The sequence below is a fragment of the Tachyglossus aculeatus genome, chromosome X1 (assembly GCF_015852505.1).
Source record: "Tachyglossus aculeatus isolate mTacAcu1 chromosome X1, mTacAcu1.pri, whole genome shotgun sequence".
Lineage (NCBI taxonomy): Eukaryota > Metazoa > Chordata > Mammalia > Monotremata > Tachyglossidae > Tachyglossus > Tachyglossus aculeatus.
In genome coordinates, this window is record NC_052101.1 from 79,383,150 (window position 1) to 79,406,636 (window position 23,487).

Genomic DNA, 23,487 nt, shown 5'->3' on the forward strand with positions numbered 1-23,487 from the left:
GATGAGCCTGATGACCTCTGAAACTCGCTTAGTGGCAACTGCGGGCTAAGAAATTCAAAAATAAAATGAGGTGACGGCGGGGGTGTGGGAGGAGGAAGAGGGAGGTGCTGGTGGAGAGAAGGGGGCGAGGAAGCGCGGAAGGCTAGGAAAACCAAGCGAAACCAGTAACAGAAGCGAGAAAAAGAAAGCCCAATCCGTCCAACCCAGGCCCTTTGGAGCGGATCTTCAGCACCGCCCGAACGGACGCTACGAGATCCCTAAACCCGTTCGGCTGCCTCCTCGCCCCCGCGCGATCCCCTCGTCCAACCGAGGCGGGGAGCCCCGAGGCTCCGGGAAAGCGAAAGGGAAGGGAAGGGAAAGGAAGGGAAAGGAAGGGAAAGGAAGAGAAGGGAAGAGAGGAGCGCCCGGCCGGTGTGGGGTGATCGCAGGGCTCCACCCCGCTTAGCTCTCCTCCCTCTCTTCGCCCGGCCCGAGCCTTGGCTCGGCCGAGCGAGCGGGGAGGAGTCGGGGCGCAAACTCCTCCTCCCGCGGGCGGGGTCTTGGGGTCCTTAATGCGCCCCCCGCCCGGCGCTTCGGCCTCGCTTGCTGCTGTTGCCGCTCGCGTGTCTCCGGCTCCCGGTCCGGCTGCAGCTGTAGCCACCAGGGATCTCGCCGCCCCCTCCTCCTGTGTTTTCCCGGACCCGTGCCAAGCCCGCTTCGCCATGGAAGATTATCATAAACCCGACCAGCAGAAGCTGCAGGCCCTGAAGGACATGACCAATCGACTGAGAATCCACTCTATCCAGGCCACCACGGCTGCGGGCTCCGGGTCAGTGGGGCTGGGAGCAGGCAACAGGGAAAGGCAGCATCCTTTCCCACCCCAAGAACACATGGGAAGAGTGGCAGGATCGGTGGGGGGGGGGGGGAGAGGGAGGGAGAAGAGGGAGGTTTAGAGGAGGCCTTGTCGCCAGCCCCCCTACCGAAAATACACACACATCCTCCCCCAGCCCCCAGCGTGGTTTGCCGTTTCCTGTTGTCTTGTTTCAAACCCAATCTAGCATCTGATTTCGGCTGCCATCCGGCTTGACAGCAGGCCGATCCAAGCGTGCAAGCATGGAGGCACCGGTGTGATGGAGGGATGGAAGGGAACATCTGAAGAACGATTGAGGGTGGGGGAAGAGGGAGACTCACGATCAGCCTTCCCTCTCCGTCTCCCGGAGCCTACGGCTGCAGCCTCAAAAGGTTTCCTTGCGGACAAAATCCCTAGGGCATATGGACCTGGAGCTGGGGCGTGCGGGAGGAGAGGAGCTGCATCTCAGATACACTCCCTAAATTGTCTCCCCGCACCTCCTCGGCTTGTCACCCCGCACTCACTCCTTTCTAATCCCCGGAGCAGTCACTCTCTTTTCGTTTTTCTTGGACTCAGGTCAAACACCCTTTAGCCATCTCCGGCGCCGGGCTTCCCACCTCCCTTCTCCATCTCAGCCCCCTCCCTTCACCGTTTGAATCTATGGACGAATGTGGGGGCGGGAATGGGGAGGAAAAGGAAGGTGGAGGGGAATCAGGAGGGTGGGAAGAGAAGCGGAGGAAAAGGAAGAGGGCTTGGCCTGGCCAAGAGGATAGCAGGAAGCTGTAAGCAGAAGGAACCTCTGGTTTTGTAAAATCTTGGGCCGGCTGGGAGAATGTCAGTGTATTGTGAATTCCGTCCCCCTTCATAGCCGACAGATCAAAACTCCCCCCACCCCGCCTGTCTATTTGTTTTGTTTTGTTGTCCGTTTCCCCCTTCTAGACTGTGAGCCCGTTGTTTGGTAGGGATTGTTGCTCTGTTGCCTAATTGGACTTTGCAAGCGCTTAGTACAGTCCTCTGCGAGTAGTGAGCGCTCAATAAATACGATTAAATGAATGAATGATAGGTGAGCTCCTACTGCGATTTAGATCCCCCAAGCCTTCCTGAGGGTCTTGCTTTCAGGTGTGTTTATCCAATGCCTGCCCCCACACTGTTAGCCCTAGGGCTCATTTACAAATAAGAGAGACCGGAGAGGCCATTAAACCTATAAACCTTTACAGGTAGTTGTCAGAAGTGTCAGGATCCACAAGCTGTGGGCTGTGTGTGAGGAAAAGGTATAGGATGAAAAGAGTGTTTCCTGCGTGATCGGGATCCGACCCAGCCACCCAAATAAATCTAGATTCCAACCATTCCCTGGGTAAAAGAGGAGCAAGCTCAGAATCAGAAGGGTGGGAAAAAAAATTTGGTTCGGGGACAGGAGAGGCTCTTGAACTGCATGGACTGAATGAATTGGTAAATATTTGCACTGCGAAAGGAAAAGGACCAAGAATGCTAAGTTGATGTAGAGCTAACAACCAAAGAATGAATGCCCGGGGCCAAGCGATTTCTTTTTCATTTTGTGCCCATCATGGAACTAATTCTCCACAGAATTTCAAATTAGACCATGCAAGATTATCTACAGAATGTTTGCAGTCTTGCGTGCAGTTTATTCAGGACTCTGGACAGGATGTAACTCTCTGATGTCTGCAGATTCCAGGCCTAACTTCACTCTTTAAGATCTGATGTGGTTCTGGTGGACTAAAATAAGAGCTTTTATTAGTAGCCCATTTTTAAATTATGTTTATTTAGATCATTACACTTGCAGGTCTTATCCAACATAGGTGATGTGTACACACATAAGTAATACTGTACTGGGATGCTCTATAATAAATGTGTACATAGTGGGATTTGGAGCACACTTGATTATAGCAATAAGGTTTGGTCTAGTAGTCTTCATATCAACAGGATAAACTCACCCTTTTTTCAAACATGAGGCCAGTTATAGAATATTAATGAAAGCTTTTGACATTAATAGATATTTGAGGGGAAATCCAGAATTATTTTGATAGCCAACATTACCAAAGTATTTTCTGGTTAAGTCTCTGAATATTTTCTTCACTTTGCCTTGTTTTCATAATTGTGAAAAGCAAAATTCTCAATATTTACACCTTTTCTGTGAATGCAGAGGGTTTATTGTCTCTCCAGCCTCCTGAGGATTATTTTTAAAGTAACATTTGAATGCAGAAACAGTAGCTTGATTGTGAGTGTGTCACTTTGCTTTGGTCACAGTGTAAGAGATTTTCCTGTAATTTAACAAGAAGTGTCTGCAAAAAAAAGTGTATGTATGAGAGTGAGAGAAACAGGTTGTAAAAGCAATTTAAGAAATCTTCGGACAAAATTGCTTCAAACTGAACTTTTTTAGAAGGAAGTAAGTTGCCAACTGCAACCAGTGTTGCAAGAAAAGTTGTAAAATACATCTGATGAGTGGGGTTTAAAAAACAGATTAAATCATAGAACTTAACTGGAAATATTGAAGTGTCAACTTCCTTTTTAGGATGAACAAAGGTAGCATGTATATAAAATAGGTTTTGTTACTAGGCTCTCTCACAGTTAGATTAATTATTTCTCTGCATTTGAAGAGGCTGCCCACTTGGTGGTTAGAACAGGAATCTGGGGGCCAAGATTACTGGGACCTATTCCTTTCTTTCCATCTGTATAATTTTCACACTGTGTGATCATGGGGAAATTTTCATCACTTTTGTATGTCTCAGTTCACTATAGACAGTAATATTTATTGAGTGCCTGCTGTGTGCAGATCGCTCTACTAGGTGCTTGGGGAACAATCGGAAGGAGTATAAAACATAACAGAGAAGCAGTATAGGCTAGTAGAAACAGCATGAGCCTGGGAGTCAGAGAACATTTGTTCTGAACCCAGATCAGCCACTAGTCTGCTGTGTGACCTTGGGAGAGAAGCAGCATGGCGTTGTGGATAGAGCATGGGCCTAGGAGTCAGAAGGTCATGAGTTCTAATTCCAGCTCCGCCACTCATCTGCTGTGTGACCTTGGGCAAGTCACTTAACTTCTCTGAGCCTCAGTTACCTCATCTATAAAATGGGGATTGAAACTGTGACCCCCAAGTGGGACAGTGACTGTGTCCAACCCAATTTGGTTGTATCCACCCCAGCACTTAGTACAGTGTCTGGCACATAGTAAGCACTTAACAAATACTATAATTATTACTACTACTATTATTATCTTCTTTGTGCCTCAGTTCCCTCATCTGCAAAACAGGGATTCAATACCTGTTCCCCCTTCTACGTAAATTGTGAGTTCCATGTGAGACCTGATTATCTTGTTTCTACCCCAGTGCTTAGTACAGTGCTTGGTACATAATAAGTGCTTAACAAATACCACAATTATTATGATTATGATTATTATCCCTGATCCCTAAAAGTTTACAGCTTATGGGGAAGACAAATACACTTAAATCAATTAATATATAATTGTTAAAAGAACAGAAGAATAGATATAAATAATAAGCACAAGTGGATACCTAAATCAGTAACAATTAAATGTCATAGCCCATCTTAACTGCTGCATTAGCCTCCTTGCCAACCACTCTGTCTCCAGTCTCTCCCGACGCCAGTCCTTATTTCACTTAGTTTACCTGGATCATTTTTCTAAAAAATTGTCCAGTCCACATCTCCCCAGTCCTCGAGCCCCCAATGTTGCCCATGCAACCCCACATTGAAGAGAAACTCCTTACCATTTACCTTAAGGCACTAAATCAGCTCACCCCCTCCTAGATCTACTACAACTCAACCCACTCTTCTCTCCTTCAACACCAACCTACTCATTATACCTCGCTCTCTTCTATCTCACCGCCAACCCCTTGCCCAAGTCCTCCCTCTGGCCTGGAACTGCTTCTCCTTTCATATATGACAGACCACCACTCTCCCCACCATCAAAGACTTATTAAAGTCATATCTCCTCCAAGAGTTATACCCTGATTTAGCCTTTTTTTTCCCTACTCCTTCTCCCTTGTGTGTCATCTATGCACTTGGCTCTGTACCTTTTAAGCACTTGATATTCAGTCCCACACACAGCCCCAAAGAACTTATGTCCATATTCATAATTTATTTTAATGTCCGTCTTCTCCTCTAGACTTGTAAGCTCCTTATGGGCAGGGAAGGAGTCTGCCAACTCTATTGTACTGTACTCTGCCAAGTGCTATGGTGCTCTGCCTACAGTAAATGCTCAACAAATACCACTGATGGATTAAGATCGAACAGATATGTGCATAAGAGTGCTGAAGTGACTGAGGGGAAAGCATGATTAGCTGGTGAGGGGATAAATTAAGAAATGTAATTAAGGTGCTATTTTTTTTTAAGAAAGGCTTTGAAGGGAGGGGAAAAACAAGGCTTGGGGAAGAAGGGATAGCTATTTTAGGTTGGGGAAAGCATGAGCAATGGGTCAGAAGGGGGAGAGTTGAGAGGGAAGAAGATTTAAGTGATTTATTTGGGAGGAGTGAAGAGGACAAGATGGTGTATAGAAACAGGTGAAGACCCTTGAAAGCCATAATCAGAAAATTGTTTCAACCATTTTTAAGTTCTTGGCCCCCCAATTCAATATTAAAATTCCATTATTTGAATGATCCAATCAGCAAATCCAATGAAGGTAAACAAAACTACCTCTGTAACTCGTGTTGGAGTGGGGATGTCTGTGGATTTCAGAAGTTTCATAGTGTTTTTTTTTTCATTCTTCCACCCTGATTAATTATGGGGCAAATGATGAACCTCGAATAAAACATTTTGCAAACTTTCCTTAGTGTTAGAACCTGGGGTTAATATGAGTTTCTAGGTCAACCTAGAAAATTGTGGTAAAACTCCTTTTGGAATGTCTTTGGATGAATGGATTTTCCAGACAAATTGGGGGGAGGGGGATGGTAGAGAAGTGTGCCAGCCCAAGCCTAACCCTACATTGCATAGGCCCAGCTCTGGGCAAGGCTCTCCTGGGCATCCTTGTTGAGGCCATCTACTTCAGATTGACTCCTGGAAAGGGGCTTGTAGTTCCATAAAATGGAGCCCATAGTTCCTGCTGTGATAAATGCAGCTTGTTCAGCTCTGGATACAATTTTCCAGAGAGTGGGAGATTCTGGAATCAAGGTACTTCTGATAGATGGGCTTTTATTGCATTTTCTCATCCACTGCTTCATTCAACTCTGCTTTCCTTGTTTGGCACATTTTAGTCATTGCTAAATTATGTAGACTTCCAATACTTAGTTATCAGAGTTGATAAAATGTCGACCCATGCCTAAAGACTTCCTGGACCTAGTGGTTATATTAACTGCTGCCATTTCCAGCTTTGGAGATCAGTAATGATGATGATGATGATGATGCTGCTGCTCTGTGAGAAGCAGTGTCACCTAGTGGATAAAGCATGGGCCTAATCTTGGCTCTGCCACTTGTCTGCTGTGTGACCTTGGGCAAGTGATTTAACTTCTCTATGCCTCAGTTACATTATCTGTAAAATGGGGATTAAGACCATGAGCCCTATGTGGGACACGGACTCTGTCCAAACTGATTAGTTTGTATCTATCCCAGGGCTTAGAACAGTGCTTGACACATAGTAAGTACTTAACAAATACCATCATAATCATCATCATCAGTATATCATACTCTCCCAAGTGCTTAGTACAGTTCTCTGAATATAGTAAGCACTCAGCAAATACCATTGATCGATTGAATAAATACTATTGATTGATTGACTGCCTAGTCCAATCAGGAGACAGGCACACAAAAACTGTTCTTGCAGTAGAACCTTGAACAGGCTAAAATCTCGGTGTCTGCCCCTTGTCCAGCTTTGGCTACAATGCAGACACTACACTGCTACTAGAAATGCTTTATGTGATGGCTGAAGTAGCCAGAAAGCCAGTAGCACTGTATTCGTTCAATCATATTTATTGAGTGCTTACTGCCTGCACAGCACTGTACTAAGCATTTAGGAAAGTACAATACAGCAATAAACAGTGACGTTACCTGCCCACAATGAACGTACAGTCTAGATACCAATCAGTGATATGTATCAACTGCTTACTGTGTGCAGAGCACTGTACTAAGCGCCTGGGACAGTACAATACAACAGAGTTGGTAGACACATTCCCTGCCCACATGGAACTTTAGGGACTTGATGCCTTTTCTCCATGAGCCCAACCAGCTAATATGGCAGAACTTACTGTATTGTGAATAAAAATCCCCCTTTCATTAAATTGGAAATGAAGCTAAGAGCCCAGCAATTACTAAGAGACTGGCAGTATCTGCCGAGATTCCTTTCCTTTTTTGATCAACGGTGCATTTTGCACGTTATAGGCAATAAATGGTAGCTGGGAGCTCACATTTCAGGAAAAGAAAAATTATTTGAGAAGATCCTTACACTAGAGTGGGACAGGGAACCCAGTCAAGAGCAGCCAACCTACAAAGTTAACACTCTTGGCCTTCTAGAGAGGTTGTAAAAGTTTGGCATTCATCATAATAGGCTCTCAGAGGCAGATCAGAAGCAGGCAGAGATGAGTATATCAGGTCCTTCAGCATATTACTGTTCTCCCCAGCTAAGATGCTGATGGGTTCCAAAGACATGCATCTATTACTGAAACTGAGGTCCATTTGGGAAAAGTTGACCTAGGTGTAAAAATAGCTTCTGCTCTTTCATTAAAGCTATGTTAACAGGAAATGTAAAGGGGCAAGTGGAGGCAACCAGCCCCCTGAAAAGAGTACTAAAGAAAGAGAAGTACTCTACTTATTTGGGGCTTGAATTATTTGCATCAAGTTACCGTATCTGGATAATTTCTCCATCTGGCTTTGTCTGTATAAACACAGTCTAAATGAAGCTTCACCATTTTTGAAGTCCCAAATAAGTTGTGGTTTCCTGGCATAAGTTAGTCAAGACAGGATTATATGAAAGAAGAACCTGCTAGGATTTCTTCAGACATGACAAAGTTTCACAAGTTGATATGAACAGATCCTCTTGCACTAGAATTACTGGTTTATTGTTTAGGCATTCATTGGTTTCCTGAAACGTTCAACCGGGCTCTGGCTTGCGTGATTTGGAAATTAGGGTTATGGAAAATTACTCCAATTCCCCTCTTACAAACCACCTAATAGTTCTCTCAAATGTCCAAAGGAAACGTTTCCCTCTCTGTTGAGCACTAGAGTTGACTTGAGAGGTCAGAGAACTTGGACACTTGAAAGACTTTTTGTCCTTGGGGTATTTCAAATGACCAATAATTTATCTAACCCTTCAACTAAATAGCCACACTCTGCCAGGAACCTTATGGGTACATATGAATAATTATTAATTGAATTTAACTTCCAGTTGCCTACTTAATTGCAAATTAAGTCCTATGAACTGATTTTACTGAAACTGAGAATATGCATAGAGTAGAATTTCTGGATTAATTAATCAGTAAATCAAGAGAATTTATTGAGTACCTACCATGTGCAGTGCACTTTGGGAGAATACACCAGAAGCAAAAGATATGGCCCCTACCGTCAATGGGCTGACAGGAGCTTAGTTCCATTCTGAGTGATATCACAGGAATTGCATTCTTACAGAACCAGTTGGAGAAGCAGTGTGGTCTAGTGGATAGAACATGAGCCTGGGACTCAGGACCTGAGTTCTAATATTGGCTCTGCCACTTGTCTGCTGTGTGACCCTGGGCAAGTCATTTAACTTCTCTGTGCTTCAGTTATCCCATCTGTAAAATGGGGATTAAGGCTGTGACCCCCATGTGGGATAGGGACTGTGTTCAACCTGATTAGCTTGTATCTACCCCAGTGCTTAGTTCAGTGCCTAGCACATAGTAAGCACTTAACAAAGTACCATTTTTTTTAAATCAAGAAAAACTCTTATTGTTTTATTCATTGTTTTATTCATCATGTCCAATGGCACGTACCTATGCATATATACATACTGTTTCTCCCAACGCCTTGTTTTGCCGTATCCCAACAGGCTCCTGTCAGCAGAACAGTTCCTAATTTCATAACAGCATTCTACCCGAAACGTATACTGAAAACACACATTATGACAGAACCAAGTGTAATTGCAAAAACATGTTCAGTTTGTCAGTTTGTTGCTCTTTTGTGAATATGTTTTCTTATGTTTCCACATGCTTGCTATTTCAGGTTGCCTTTTTTTCTTTCAAGAACAGAAGTTCATAGAAATGGTTAAGTATAAAGTTAATAAAATACAGGAATGAAAATTAAAGCATGAAAGGATTTATTAACTATGCTGCTGAAGTATTGTACTAATCTACATTTGAACTGTTAGCTATTTAAAGCGAATTATATCTGTTCCTGCCTGATGAGTTTTTACAGTGTAATTGAAATTAACCTTTACTCCAGATGTTGTGGTGTTGCATGTGTCTAACATAAGCCCTTTCATTTTCATGCGAGGGATCACTAAAGAATTAAGGTTAGCACTGCCCAGATGACAGGTGTCTAGATTTAAATTTCATTTAAGCCCTAACATGCATGGAGAACGAAATAGAAATCATTTGGTTGTGTTATGTATTCCTGAATGAATCGTTAGCATTTGACAAATATCAGGGTTCTAAATTTTAACCAGAAACTGTGGTTGGCTGACGTAAACTGCAGTAAATAATGTTTTGCTCTAAAGAAATGAACCCCAGAATTTAGATTGTTCCGATATGCTGGGTTTTGATGAGTTAATTGTATTTATTGAGCTCTTTCTGGAGGCAGGGCACTATACTAAGCCCTTGGGAGAATACAGTACAACAGAGCTGGTAGACAAGTTCTCCGTCCACTGTGAGCTTACAGTCTAGAGAGAATCTTACAGTTTATGAGCTTACAGTCTAGAGCTTGTACAGTCTACAGTTTTGAGTAATAAATTATCCTCTTAAGTACACTTCGGAGTCAGCTCTCCAGAAATCTTGGAGGGGATTAACCCTTATCTCACCTAGCTGAATAGTAATTTATATTTGGAGTAGGGAGGAGGTCAGAGTCAACCTGATGATTTGCAAATTTGTAGGCCTCTTCATCCCCTCTCAGGGTCACACCTGGAGAGTTTCCAGTACTCTACCAGTCTCGGCTATGGGAGGGAGAGTTAAACAAAGGCCTACCCATTCCATTCCTAGCTTGGACAGTGGCTAGCAAGTGGAAGGCAATCTGCTACAAGTCAAAACTCACCCATGCTGGGCAGCAGCGGCATGGGAGAGAGTCAAGGGCAGAGACTCAAGTTCACTGCACGGAAGGCGGCAATGGTAAACTACTTCCGTATTTTTACCAAGAAAACTCTATGCATACACTACCAGAACAATTGCAGATGGAGAGCGGGGCGTTCTGGGAGAGACATCCTTGGTGTCGCTATGGGTCAGACAAGGCCTTTCTTCACAGATCCCATTTGCTCCTCTATTCCTTTCACGCTGGGTTGCAGCCTGGGGCAAGAAGGGTTCGGGGAGATAAAGACAAAATTAAGGATGAAACAGCATTAGAACAGTTTAGATCCCTCTAGACTGTAACCAGTCAACCAACTCTACCAACTCTCTTATATTGTACTTTCCCAAGTGCTTAGTACAGTGCTGTGCACACAATAAGCACTCAATAAATGTGATTGATTGATTGTCTGATATTGACCTAATACTAGGCTCTGGTTTCTCTCCTCCATCTCAAGAGGCCATACCTAAACACCCTGAGCATTGAGGAGAGAAGGAAGCACTGTTCTTCTGCTGTGGTGTTTCCACCTAGCTCAAGGAGCAAATGATTGGGAAATCTCAGCAGTGCTATCCCTTTGAGTGGCTAGAATGGTACTATTTTTCTAGTACTCTACCTCAAAATGGTGGTAACTACAGTCTGTCTCTTTGAAGGAACTATCTTTCCTACAGTTTGTGGCCAGACCATGACTATTCTGAGCAAGCTCTGAAACAAGCCTTTTGGATAAAAGTGGATAAACACTGTAAACATTTTAGGGGATTTATTTAGCAGCTTATTCTCTGGGCCTCAAAATGTGATAGGATTGTTTCTGAAGAAGAAATATCCATGCCCTGTAGGGAGTTTCAGTTGAAGTGCATCAAACCCATCTATTCCCAGACTCTGCTGCTATGAAGTTCTTCAAGATTTTCCTTAAAATTCCCCTTCCCCTCCACCCTCTGGAAGACAAAAAATGTGTTTTAAAATTATCCTTTAATTTTAAACAGTCACATGCTTCACTGCCCATTTCAGCCTTTAAGTCCTTGATAAAACAGTCCGGGCAGTGGAGTAGTTAACAGATTGTGAGTTTGAGCTAGTACTGTACATTTTCAGTGGCACCTTGGCTACTGAGTGTGTATCTTGCCATGAAATTCTTTCTCTCCAGAGAGTGCCTCCCCAGATAAGCCCCAGTTCTATCACCTGGGCCCTTGTTTAAACTGCCACTTAGGACAAGATAACAGGATGTTCTGAGCTTTCAGAGTGCAGCTAATAGGTCTTTGGCTTAAGCTCAGGCTATGAGGGCTATCAGAAGCAATTTGGGATTACGTATTTTTATATTAATGGGTGGGAATTTGCCAGGTTGATATTTTGATCGTTCAAAAAGGAATAAACAATCTTCAGGCAGTAACAGATATGTTACATTATGATGGAGAAGCAGTGTGGCTCAGTGGAAAGAGCACAGGCCTGGGTTCTAATCCCAGTTCTGCCACTTGCCTACTAGTGACTTTGGGCAAATCATTTAACTTCTCTGTGCCTCAGTTTCCTCATCTGTAAAATGGAAATTAAAAACCCATTCTCCCACCGACTAAAACTGTGAGCCCCATGTGTATGATAGGGACTGTATCTGATCTAATTAACTTGGATCTACCCCAGTGCTGGGTACAGTGCTTGGCGCATAGTAAGTGCTTAACAAATACCAAATTATCGTTATTATTATCTTTCTTTGCTTCCAGTCACCCAACATCATGTTGCAGTGCTGCAGAGATCATGTCTGTGCTTTTTTTCCACACCATGAAATACAAACCCCAAGACCCAAGAAATCCAAATAATGACCGGTTTGTGCTCTCCAAGGTAAGGATTGGAGTAGTGTTAATCCCCTCCTAATCTAAAGGAAGAGTTAAATGTTTATGGGTTCTTAGTTGCTCAGGCAATACGATAAACATTTGTGATTAAAGTGAAACAGATTAGACTTTTGACACATCTGGAATCAAGATTTCCTTCTCCAGCACCTTTGTGCTCCTGGCAACCAAAATGATGGAGAAGTTAGGTTTAAAATTTTAAGTCAGAAATCCAAGAAGAGCAGCAAATGTCCAGTAGGGATCTAGTACAAACAAAACAGCCACTTGTTTGCTGTGTGACCTTGGGCATGTTACTTAACTTCTCTGTGCCTCAGTTACCTCAACTGTAAAATAGGGATTAAGATTGTGAGCCCGATGTGAGACAGGGACTATGACCAACCCAATTTGCTTGTATCCACCCCAGCGCTTAGAACGGTGCTTGGCATATAGTAAGCGTTTAACAAATGTCACAATTGTTATTATTGAAATTATAAGCCTCCCACCTTGAAATGGATGCTTTTCTCTCTTCTATGGGTCAGTGACTTTAAGTCCAACCTGAAGAACGATGTCTTTGAAGAGCAACTACCTCTTGCTAATTGTTGTGTTTCCTTGTAGGGTCATGCAGCTCCAATTCTGTATGCTGCTTGGGCTGAGGCAGGTTTCCTTCCAGAAGCTGAACTGTTAAACTTGAGGAAAATCAGCTCCATTTTGGATGGCCATCCTGTTCCAGTGAGTACCTTGGGTAGATAGAGCTAGGGTGCTGGAGCTTATTTATAAGCTTATCCAGTGACCCTCCCCACTACCTTTCATCACTCCTCCATTTTAGCAACATAGCAGCTCTTAAAGGCTGTGAATGGGAAAGTGGAGGGGATAGGCATAGGAAATGGAGGAGGATGACTCAGCTCATTCAATAAAGCCCTCAGTCTACTGTTTGCATTTTCAGTGGCTATGGTCTCTGTGTCTAAGACTTGCATAAGCCCAGGCTTTGCGGAAGCAGGATGGCTTATGCAACCCCTTTTTCGGCCCTCTTTAAATTAAACCAAAGGAATCATGGTGCCTTGCAGAGGGGACATCTGGATGCCCTCATGCTTGTATGGAGATTAACGTCTAAGCAGAAGTCCCAGAAGTCCACTTGGACAACTTCACTGACTCTTTCTCAGAGATTTGCCTGGACTCTGTTCAGGCAAGACCCCAGATTTTCATCCCATACAGGGCTCTACTCCCTGATGTCCTTGAAGCTTTACAATCCTCTAGCATGAGTGATCCCCAGTGTGAAGAGTGCAAGCAATCACAAGCAGGACTATGTCTTCTGAAACTTCCCATTTTCTAAGGAGTGCTCCAGCTGTTATCTCCAGCATAAAAGAAGATAAAGGTGAAGAAATTCATTTGAGTCATTGTGGTGACAAAAATACAGAACTAAGTGTTTCACTTGTAGAGTTTTGTCACTACATTGGAACATATTGCAGCTATTAGAGAGACATTGCAAGCCTAGCCAAAATGAGTTGGCATTTTTTTTCTTTTTTGTTTTTCCACCCTGTGCTTTCAGACCAGCTTCTGCTCCCATAACCCCAAGTGTTTGGGTTCATTAATTATTTATAGTGCATAAAATCAGCTTTTTACCTGTCACATTCTGTCCTTTTGAATTGACACTATATTTCTAAATTCAAAAGAATTCTTATAGTTCTTAGTTCAAACTCCCCACTGGGATAAGAGTCTTGTATATGAGTCAGTGAGTGACGTATTGAATGTATTTTGTAAGAGGAAGAAGGAGAATGTGCAAATGTTCCTCAAAGTCCTATTCTCCCATAGAGTAGCTTATCCACTATGAGGGCTCTTCATAATATTCTTCCTCCCTTCAAGCCTACTACTACTAATAGTAATAATATTAATGGCATTTATTAAGTGCTTACTATGTGCAAAGCACTGTTCTAAGCGCTGGACTAGGGGCCCTCTTCTTTGCTCTGACTATTTGACAAGTCTCTTAGTGCTTACATTCTGCTGTTCTACTGTAGAGTGTATCGCGCTTTTAATCTCCCACAGGACAAAGACCATGTCTTTTCTGCTGCTGGACCCCAAGCGTCTAGTACAGTGTTTGGGACACAGAAGATGCTCTTAAATGCTGTTGATGGAGATGAAGTAACTGAAGATTTTGTGAGTCTTAACTCTGCCAATTAATTTATGTTTCCTTTTTCAGAAACAAGCCTTTACTGATGTGGCCACAGGCTCTCTTGGACAGGGACTTGGTGCTGCATGTGGTATGGCCTATACTGGCAAATACTTCGACAAAGCAAGGTAACTAGAGTGCATCGTGCCTCACCTCGAAGCTACTGGGTGATTCCCTGTCTGAAGATGAGGTGCAGCGTTTTCCCTCAGTCCTCATTTGGTAGTTTTCCTCCCTTCACCTCAGATCTTCAGTATTCACCCTAACCATTGTTAGCTGTTCCAGGGAGTAATTGCGCTAGTGAATTTTCTGCAAACCCTGATTTGGAGATTTGGAGGTCTTCTTCACATGGAAGTTAATGTTGTCTTGGAGATGATATTCTCCAAGTCTTGGGTTGGTTTTTGACCAAGGGAAAAATGTCATCAGGGTTGCTGGGAGATACTTAGAGATGCAGCATGACCAGCTGTGTGGCCTTGGGCAAGTCACTTAATTTCTCTGTGCCTCAGTTCCCTCATTTCCAAAATGGGGATTTAATACCTGTTCTCCTTCCTACCTAGACTGTGAGCCCTATGTGGGGACTGATTATCTTGTATCTACCCCAGCACTTAGTGCAGTGCTTGGCACACAAAAAGGCTTAATAAATACCACAGTCACTATTATGGTACTTTCAAAGTCCTTGAACTTTTGGCTGTATGGACAGTATTTCCAAATGAGCTACTTCGGCAGCTGAGATTAAATCATTTAATATACTCGGATTTAGCTTTTCCCTCAATGAGCACAGGGATACTCAATTCAAGAGTGACCTATGATGTGTTGTTACAGTTCCATAGATCACAGCTGACTACAGTGGCTTTACTATTACTAAAAGTAATCAGTCAGTCATATTTATTGAGCACTTACTGTGTGCAGAACGCCATACTAAGTGCTTGGGAGAGTACAGTATAACAGAATCGGTTTACAAGTTCCCTGCCCATAACGAGTTTACAGTCAAGAGGGGGAGACAGATATTAATATAAATAAATGAATATAAATAAATGTGTTGTGTGACTGAGGATGAGGTAAATAAAGTGTACAAATCCAAGTGCAAATATAATTTAATTAAGTATAGGAGCTCTTACGCTGTATTCTGGGACTTCTGAGGAATAAAATATTTTCAATAGATTTTGCACATACCTGAAGTGGGAATTACCTACAAGGTCTTCTCTAGTAAGAAACGGGGGAGGTAGCAAACATGAGATCAGCATAATTGATTTTTTTTAAAGCCTGTTGCCCCTCACTTGCATAGGATTGATAATTGTCCTGGACTGTAAAAAATTGCTTTCTTTTTTCAGCCGGGCTGTTGGAGAAGAGGAGTTCCACCCAAAAGTGACTCATTATCAAAAGAATTGGCATGATATATTTTTAACGAAAATCTTATCTAACACCGAACTAGAGAGTTGAGTTAATCATTCTCTGAAGTTGCTTGAAATAATTATTTACAAAAACTAATTTTCTGATTTAAACATAATCTGACATGTGATAATTGGGAAAATAGTTCAGCCAGTCATCCCTGATAAATCTTGAATGAAATGCTGGAAATTAACCAGGACATTTAGTTGCACCTGGGTTGAGAAGGGGATTTGCAAGTGTGGGCAAGACTCAGAGGAGTCACTGAGTTGAGCCTCACTAATGGTACTAGTCTTAGGGCCCTATCCAAGGTAGTGGAGGGCAAGGGGAGGGAGAAGGGATACGGACTGCAGCGGGGGAGGCAGGAGGGCTGCTGAGACATCGAGCCGTAGGGAACTCGACCAACTCTCTCCTGTTTCTTCTACCTCTTTCCCCACAGCAGGATGGATATTGATGGATATGGAGAAGCAGCGTGGCTCAGTGACAAGAGCCCACGCTTGGGAGTCAGAGGTCATGGGTTCTAATCCCGGCTCTGCCACTTGTCAGCTGTGTGACCTTGGGCAAGTCACTTCACTTCTCTGGGCCTCATCTGTAAAATGGGGATGCAGACTGTGAGCCCCAGGTGGGACAACCTTGATGACCTTGTATCTCCCCCAGCACTTAGAACAGTGCTTGGCACATAGTAAGCGCTTAACAAATACCAACATTATTATTATTATTATCATTGATGGGCCAGAAACTCCTGATTGCCAGTGTAGGAGTTTCAGATAAACAGCATACATTTCTGCTCTATTAATAAAGTCTTTGTATATGATCAGTCTTTCTGAGTGCAGAATCCTTTCAGGACAATGGGTCCTACACTGGCCTTTTCAGACACATACACACACACCCCACTCCACCACCCCCCCGCCCCCGCACCCCCCTACCTCTATAGTCAAATATCATTGTCAGTGGTGCTTTCTTTGAGTATGAGGGGCAGCTAGTAAATTCCAATGTGTTGTGCACTTTAGTAATTTTTTAACATCTTTTGGTTTTAACAAAGACAAAAAAGTTCAGATACATATTTTACTGGGCAACGAGTTCACGTACAGTCAGTTTCTCCTCTTGCCCTGCATTCCTCGCTAATCCAAAATTGGGACACTGATATCTAGGTGAACTCCATTCCCAGAGTAGCTCCAGGAGTACTGTGAAAGAGGGTGATTAAAAAGGGCCTGAACTGGTATGGCCATTTGGTAGCCTAAATGAATGATGGCCTAAATCCAAGAACTGGCTATGGCTCTTGTCTTCACTCTAGTCTCAGCTTGAAATATGCAACTTTCCATATGTAAAGAGGATGAAGAATTAAGTGTGTGTAGTCGAGTGTTCAGTTAAACATGGAAGATAAGCTGTCCAGAAAGGAAACTAATTTTAGATAAACAATGCTTTCGTTAATCAAGGTTCAGATAGCTGAGGTGTGGCTGAATGGAACTTGCAAAACCTTTTAATGCTTTTTGGCCTGTATGGCCGGTACTACTGAAATTTCTTCTTCCTTAAGTGAACTATGGGCTCCCACTTTCAGAGAAAGGAAAGTGCTGGTGTTCTTTCTGCAGTGTGCCTGATAAAAGAAAGGGAAGTAATCCAACATGACACAATTTGAGTTTATGGCTGTAATACTGCTTAGTAACAGTATCCCCATGTCATCCCCCTGGCCTGGAATGCCCTCCCTCCCAACATCCGCCAAGCTAGCTCTCTTCCTCTCTTCAAGGCCCTACTGAGAGCTCACCTCCTCCAGGAGGCCTTCCCAGACTGAGCCCCCTCCTTCCTCTCCCCCTCGTCCCCTTCTCCATCCCCCGTCTTACCTCCTTCCCTTCCCCACAGCACTTCTTTATATGTATATCTGTTTGTACATATTTATTACTCTGTTTATTTATTTAATTTACTTGTGCATATCTATTCTATTTATTTTATTTTGTTAATATGTTTGGTTTTGTTCTCTGTCTCCCCCTTCTAGACTGTGAGCCCACTGTTGGGTAGGGACTGTCTCTATATGTTGCCAACTTGTACTTCCCAAGTGCTTAGTACAGTGCTCTGCACACAGTAAGCGCTCAATAAATATGATTGATTGATTGATTGACTGTTGTTGACCTTGTGAATATCACTCCAGCCTTTAAAAGTAGCTCTTTCTCAGCTCTCTCTCCCTCCCTTTCTTTTTGCCTGACAATAAGGTTGCTGTATTTCGAGTTTCAGTTTCACTTGGTCCCAGCATCAACATTTTTATGGACCAATTTTTTGTTCTAATGTCTTCTGTTTTGGTTCAGAGGGCTGTCTCAGGACCTGCATTAGCAAACAGGGAAATAGGGCTATTCTGGGATGTCCTTTCCTTGGTTATCTTGGAAGGTGTATTTAGTCTTTCTGGCCAAAGGGGCATGATGATTGCAGAGGCAGCAACTTTCTAAATAAAAGTCACTGTCTCCCAAGAAAGTGAATGCAGCTTCCAAAGGGCTTTACTGAAAGCCATGGAGTAGATTGGGAGAATCTAGTTCAATGACAAATTATGTGGAGACCAGCTGCTTGGCAAAAGAGTCTGTGCTTTTACCCAACACTTTTCCCCACATTTTTGCATGCGAGTTAGTGATATTATTATGGAAAGGCACCGCTTACACCTGTCCAAAATTTGGGGACGAAATGTCACACAGTCTCTCTCTTTATGTTTAAAACAGAGAAGTGACACCCTCTTGGTTCCTATTCTGTGAGTTAATAATTGATTCACTTTAGCCTGTGTGGATGATATTGGCACTGACATTAGCAGGTGATGGACATTATCCATTTATTTTCTAGCTACCGTGTCTACTGCCTTCTCGGTGATGGGGAACTTTCTGAAGGTTCAGTGTGGGAAGCCATGGCCTTTGCTGGAATCTACAAGTTAGATAACCTGGTTGCTATCCTGGATATTAACCGTCTTGGACAAAGCAATCCTACCCCACTGCAGCACCAGGTGGAAGTCTACCAGAAACGCTGTGAAGCTTTTGGGTATGTGATTGAAACAGATGATGTCTAGGCTGGTCTGTGTTGGAGGAGAGGGATTTTGTTCTCTTTCGCTTTACACATGCTTTTCATTGCTTTGATTGATCCTTGTGTCCCAGGAATAGTTGCAGGCTTTAGGACTTCATTATAAGAGAACTGTTTGCCAACATATCTGGAATAACATATATTCAGGAGCATTCAACATCTCTTTGTGGGCATAAAAAGTAAGATGTGTTCAAAACTTTTATTTGCAAATCAGCAACTGCTTTGGACCAGCTGCCTGCCCCTAAGGAGGGCCAAAACCGCTGAACAAAAGCAAAATGCACAATCTACCTGCTGTTGGCCTTTGCAATATTCCTTCTCCTTTTTCGAGTCCTGTAATACCCATGAGTGTCAACAGTGTAGAGCATCTGGCCGATCAGCCTTGTTCGAGGAAGAGACTCCATGGCACGACCGACTTGTCTGCATTAGCTCTGCCTAGCTTTTTCCAGCCTGCTGGTGCTAAATCATACACAAAAAATTTCTGATTATCAAACCCTTTTTGTTACCTTGAAAATGATAGGGCCATTAAGAAACAAGTGAGGTTTGGACTTTATTTATAACTTTTTTAAACTTATAGTCAGGTTTACCGCAGGCCTTCTGATCGAGGCACTGCATTACCTTAGGTCAGTCACTTCAGTGCTTTCGTTGCTCTGTGTTTGCCTGTGAGGTAAGAGTGGTGCTATTCTCTCACCCCAAGGTTGTGAGAATTTATTAATGTACATGTCATGGTTTGAGTTACATTACAGAAATGAACACCTTGTTTTTGAAACATCTGATAGAGTCCTTTGCACACACCCCTCTCCATATGATATTGTATCCTGTGTGTGAAATATCATTCTGCGTTCCCAGGTCACTTAGCCTGTTTTACCTTTCATAGTCTATAGTAGCAGTTTGAAATGATACTCTCCTGACTGCTAAATTGTGTGAATTCAGTACTAATCTAGTAACTTCTGATACCCTTCTCTGTTCCCAGTTGGCACGCAATTATAGTTGATGGTCACAGCGTGGAGGAACTGTGCAAGGCCTTTGGCCAAGCCAAACATCAGCCAACTGCAGTTATTGCCAAGACTTTTAAAGGTCGTGGAATAGCAGGTAAGTGGCGCACCCATCTCTTTGAAGTTTACCAGCACATCTATCTGTAAACCCCTGAAGGACAGAGGCCAGACCTGATTAAACAAACTGAGTGACACTCCCTGACACACAGCAGCAAATGAGGAGACACTTTATCAATGCTTTTGGATTTTTTTAAATGGTATTTGTTAAGAATTTACTGTGTGCCAGGCACTGTACTAAGCTCTGGGGTAGATACAAGCTAATCAGGTTGGACACAGTCCATGTCCCACATGGGGGTCACAGTCTTAATCGCCATTTTACAGAGGAGTTAAGTGATTTGCCCAAGGTCACAAGGTGGACAAGTAGTGGAGCAGGGATTAGAACCCAGGTCCTTCCGACGCCCAGGCCCGTGCTCTATCCACTAGACCACGCTGCTTCTCATGACATAGATGTGTATGTGTGTGTGGTTACCCAGGCTTTCAGAAAACCTGTGTGTGTGGGTAGGTGTGAATGTATGTGTACACACTTAGATTTACCATAAACTAAAATTGGTTAGTGCACATTGCTCACTTTTTGCAGTAGGCATAAGTCTTTTAAGCAACTCTGGTTCCATTTATTACATTTATTCCCCTCTAGTCTATGCTTACTGTGGGCAGGGATCACATCGATATACTGTATTATATTGTACTCTCTCAGACAGTATGCACTGAGTAAACACCATTGATTGATAGATTGGGCGAGTCAACAGAATAAATGACAAATATCCCAGTGCCTCAATAATCATCTCTAGAAATGTATTTACTGCCAACTTGCTATTTGTGATCATTTGTAACATTTCTTGAAAGACGTCAGCTTTCAGTGAATCATTTATCAAGTACCCACTTTTTGTAAAGCACAGTTTTCAAAGGGTCTTGAATAAACAGAGCTGAATGTAAATCAGGGACTTTGCTTTAGGCACTTAACAGGATTTTCTGTTTAAAGTAGAGGGTTCTGTGGAGTGCCCTGACCCCTGGAGGGATAAGTGCCCTCTTCCAGTACCATCTGTCTTCTCCAGCCCTGTTTCCTGAGGCTTTCACTTTGCTTTTAGCACTGTGCCCCTTGGAGAATTCATGTCTCAGCTCTGCTTGGTGAAGGTTCTTCTTGGGCTTCTGGCAGTTTGGAATCACTGAGGGGCTCAGGGAAGCACTTCACTCCCTGAGACTGGTTTCTCCAACCTCTGATTTAAGAAAAAAAAAAAGGTATTCCTAAAGTGATGAGAAACCCCTTTAAAAAGTGAATCAATGGGGAAACTAGAAATATCGTGTGGGAAGCATTCTACCATGGACTATGTTGTCAAGAGGAAACAGGTAGCCTTTTTACAACAAACTTATCACTTCATTCATTCAGTTGTATTTATTGAGCGCTTTTTGTGTGCAGAGCACTGTACTAAATGCTTGGGAAGTACAATAGAGATGGTCCCTACCCAACAACGGGCTCACAGTCTAGAAGTGGGAGACAGACAACAAAACAAAATATGTGGACAGGTGTCAAGTTGTCAGAACATGTAGAATTAAAGCTAGATGCACATCATTAACAAAATAAATAGAATAGTAAATATGTACAAGTAAAATAAATAGAGTAATAAATCTGTACAGACATATACAGGCGCTGTGGGGAGGGGAAGGAGGTAGGTGGGGGGGATGGGGAGGAGGAGAGGAAAAAGGGGGCTCAGTCTGGGAAGTCCTCTTGGAGGAGGTGAGCTCTCAGTAGGACTTTGAAGGGAGGAAGAGAGCTAGCTAGGCAAATGTGCGGAGGGAGGGCATTCCAGGCCAGGGGAAGGACGTGGGCTGGGGGTCGACAGTGGGACAGGCGAGAACGAGGCACAGTGAGGAGGTTAGCGGCAGAGGACTGGAGGGTGCCGGCTGGGCTGTAGAAGGAGAGAAGGGAGGTGAGGTAGGAGGGGGCGAGGTGATGGAGAGCCTTGAAGCCGAGAGTGAGGAGTTTTTGCTTGATGTGTAGGTTGACTGGCAGCCACTGGAGATTTTTGAGGAGGGGAGTAACATGCCCATAGCGTTTCTGCACAAAGATGATCCGGGCAGGAGCGTAAAGTATAGACTGAAGTGGGGATAGACAGGAGGATGAGAGATCAGAGTGGAGGCTGATGCAGTAATCCAGTCGGGATAGGATGAGAGATTGAACCAGCAGGGTAGTGGTTTGGATGGAGAGGAAAGGGTGGATCTTGGCGATGTTATGGAGGTGAGACTGGCAGGTTTCGGTGACGGATTGGATGTGAGGGGTGAACGAGAGAGCGGAGTTGAGGATGACACCAACGTTGTGGGCTTGTGAGACAGGAAGGATGGTAGTGCCGTCTACAGTGTCGGGTAAGTCAGGGGGAGGGCAAGGTTTGGGAAGGAAGAAAAGGAGTCTTGGACATATTGAGTTTTAGATGGCGGGCAGGCATCCAGATGGAGATGTCCTGAAGGCAGGAGGAGATCCAAGCCTGAAGGGCAGGAGAGAGAGCAGGGGCAGAGATGTAGATTTGGGTGTCATCAGCGTAGTGATGATAGTTGATAGTTCTTGCGCTTAATCGGGCAAAGATGTGGTTGCATTCTCAGTGGAATGAGTGATATCACATTAATTTGTATGTGTCCAGTGTCCAGTCAGGTTGCCTGCTTCATTGAATATTGCTTTATATTCCTGCCAGCACAGATTAAGAAACTATTTCTTTCTGATGAGACAGTATGGCTGTTGAAAGGATAGAGTTGAAACTCATAGTTGCATTAGGAGATTATGTTGTAAAAGAATGTTCTGTATGAAAAGCTTCAGTTGACCTGAAATGACTGTGCTTATTTTCTCTGTGTCATTCTGAAAACCAAATTCTCTTTGACCTCTGAATTGTACCTAAGGCAGAAAAGTTCTTCCTTGACACCCACTCCTCAGGTTGAGAAATAAGTCTGGAAAGTGATAGGACTTCTCCAGTATTCTCTGCGTGCCTTAGTCATACTTGTGCGCCTGGAAGGAATTTGAAAATGAGTATCATAGGTCAGCCTGGGCCATCCCTCTGCCATCCATGTAGGAGAATACCCATCGGGTCCAGAATAACAGAAAAAAGGAGCGATCCCCTCCCCAAAGTTTTAAATTTATTTTGTATTTTGTTTTGGGGTTTTTTTTTTGTTTTTTAATCTTTCGCTAGAGGACAACTTTCTGTAATGGTTATATAGCTGAAATTACCATTGAGGGCAATCCATCAATCAATCAGTGGCATTTATTAAGCCCTTACTATGTGCAGAACACTTTACTAAGCACTTGGGAGAGTACGGTACAACAGAGTTGATAGACACGTTCCTTCCCTGCCCACAAGGACCTTATATTCTAGAGGGCCTGCTGAAAAGTTTAGAAATTGGAAATGTAAACTGCGTCAATTTTCAGGCTGTGTTGGCAGTCACGATCTTTACTTAGTAATGGATCTGTTTTATCAACTGTAAAAAAATTGGATTCTTCCTGTTTCTGTGTCTTTGTTGAACTCCTAACCTGGTTTACTGTATGTTTGGGGCAAACATCTGTAGGATTAGTTTTCTTTTTCTTTTGCTCATTCTGTTCTTTTCTGTTTTCTCTCTCCAGGTGTTGAAGATAAGGAAGCCTGGCATGGAAAACCCCTTCCTAAAAACATGGCTGAGCAAATTGTTCAGGAAATTAACACCAAAATCCAGAGCAAGAAAAAGATTCTTGCTGCTCTGCCAGAAGAGGATGCACCTGTGGTTAATATTAAAAACATTCGAATGTCATCTCCCCCAAATTACAAAGCTGGAGATAAGGTACCACAGTGTACTCCATCAGTTACTCAGTTACTCAGTCCCAAAGGTGCTCACTCTATGGGGGCAGTGTGGATAATCACCTCCCACAGGTCTTTGAGCTGGATCCTACACCAGCTATCTCAGGTCTCTGAAAATAAGTAAGAGTTTCAGAAAATCAGGGCCAAAAAGACCCAAAATGGTGGTTTCCTGGCCAAAGAGCTCT

The 23,487-nt window shown here is 43.3% G+C and overlaps 1 protein-coding gene and 1 non-coding gene across 3 annotated transcripts in view; both read left to right on the forward strand.

Annotated features, from left to right (window-relative positions):
- Nucleotides 1–581: 581 nt before the first annotated feature.
- TKT (transketolase) overlaps nt 582–23,487 on the forward strand; it is a 33,004-nt gene continuing 10,098 nt past the window's right edge. Inside the window, exons 1-8 of one of the 2 annotated variants that reach the window (XM_038772849.1) lie at nt 729–808; nt 8,986–9,026; nt 11,742–11,859; nt 12,462–12,575; nt 14,041–14,138; nt 18,211–18,402; nt 19,412–19,530; nt 23,092–23,285. In XM_038772849.1, coding sequence (XP_038628777.1) covers nt 11,776–11,859; nt 12,462–12,575; nt 14,041–14,138; nt 18,211–18,402; nt 19,412–19,530; nt 23,092–23,285 — 801 coding nt within the window. In that variant the 5' untranslated portion in view covers nt 729–808; nt 8,986–9,026; nt 11,742–11,775. Of the gene's footprint in view, nt 809–8,985; nt 9,027–11,741; nt 11,860–12,461; nt 12,576–14,040; nt 14,139–18,210; nt 18,403–19,411; nt 19,531–23,091; nt 23,286–23,487 lie in introns of both variants that reach the window. The other variant, XM_038772848.1, reaches the window with a different exon arrangement.
- On the forward strand, nt 9,861–9,998 carry LOC119920449. The gene has a single exon (XR_005448194.1). It is a non-coding gene; the product is annotated as a small nucleolar RNA SNORA7 (small nucleolar RNA).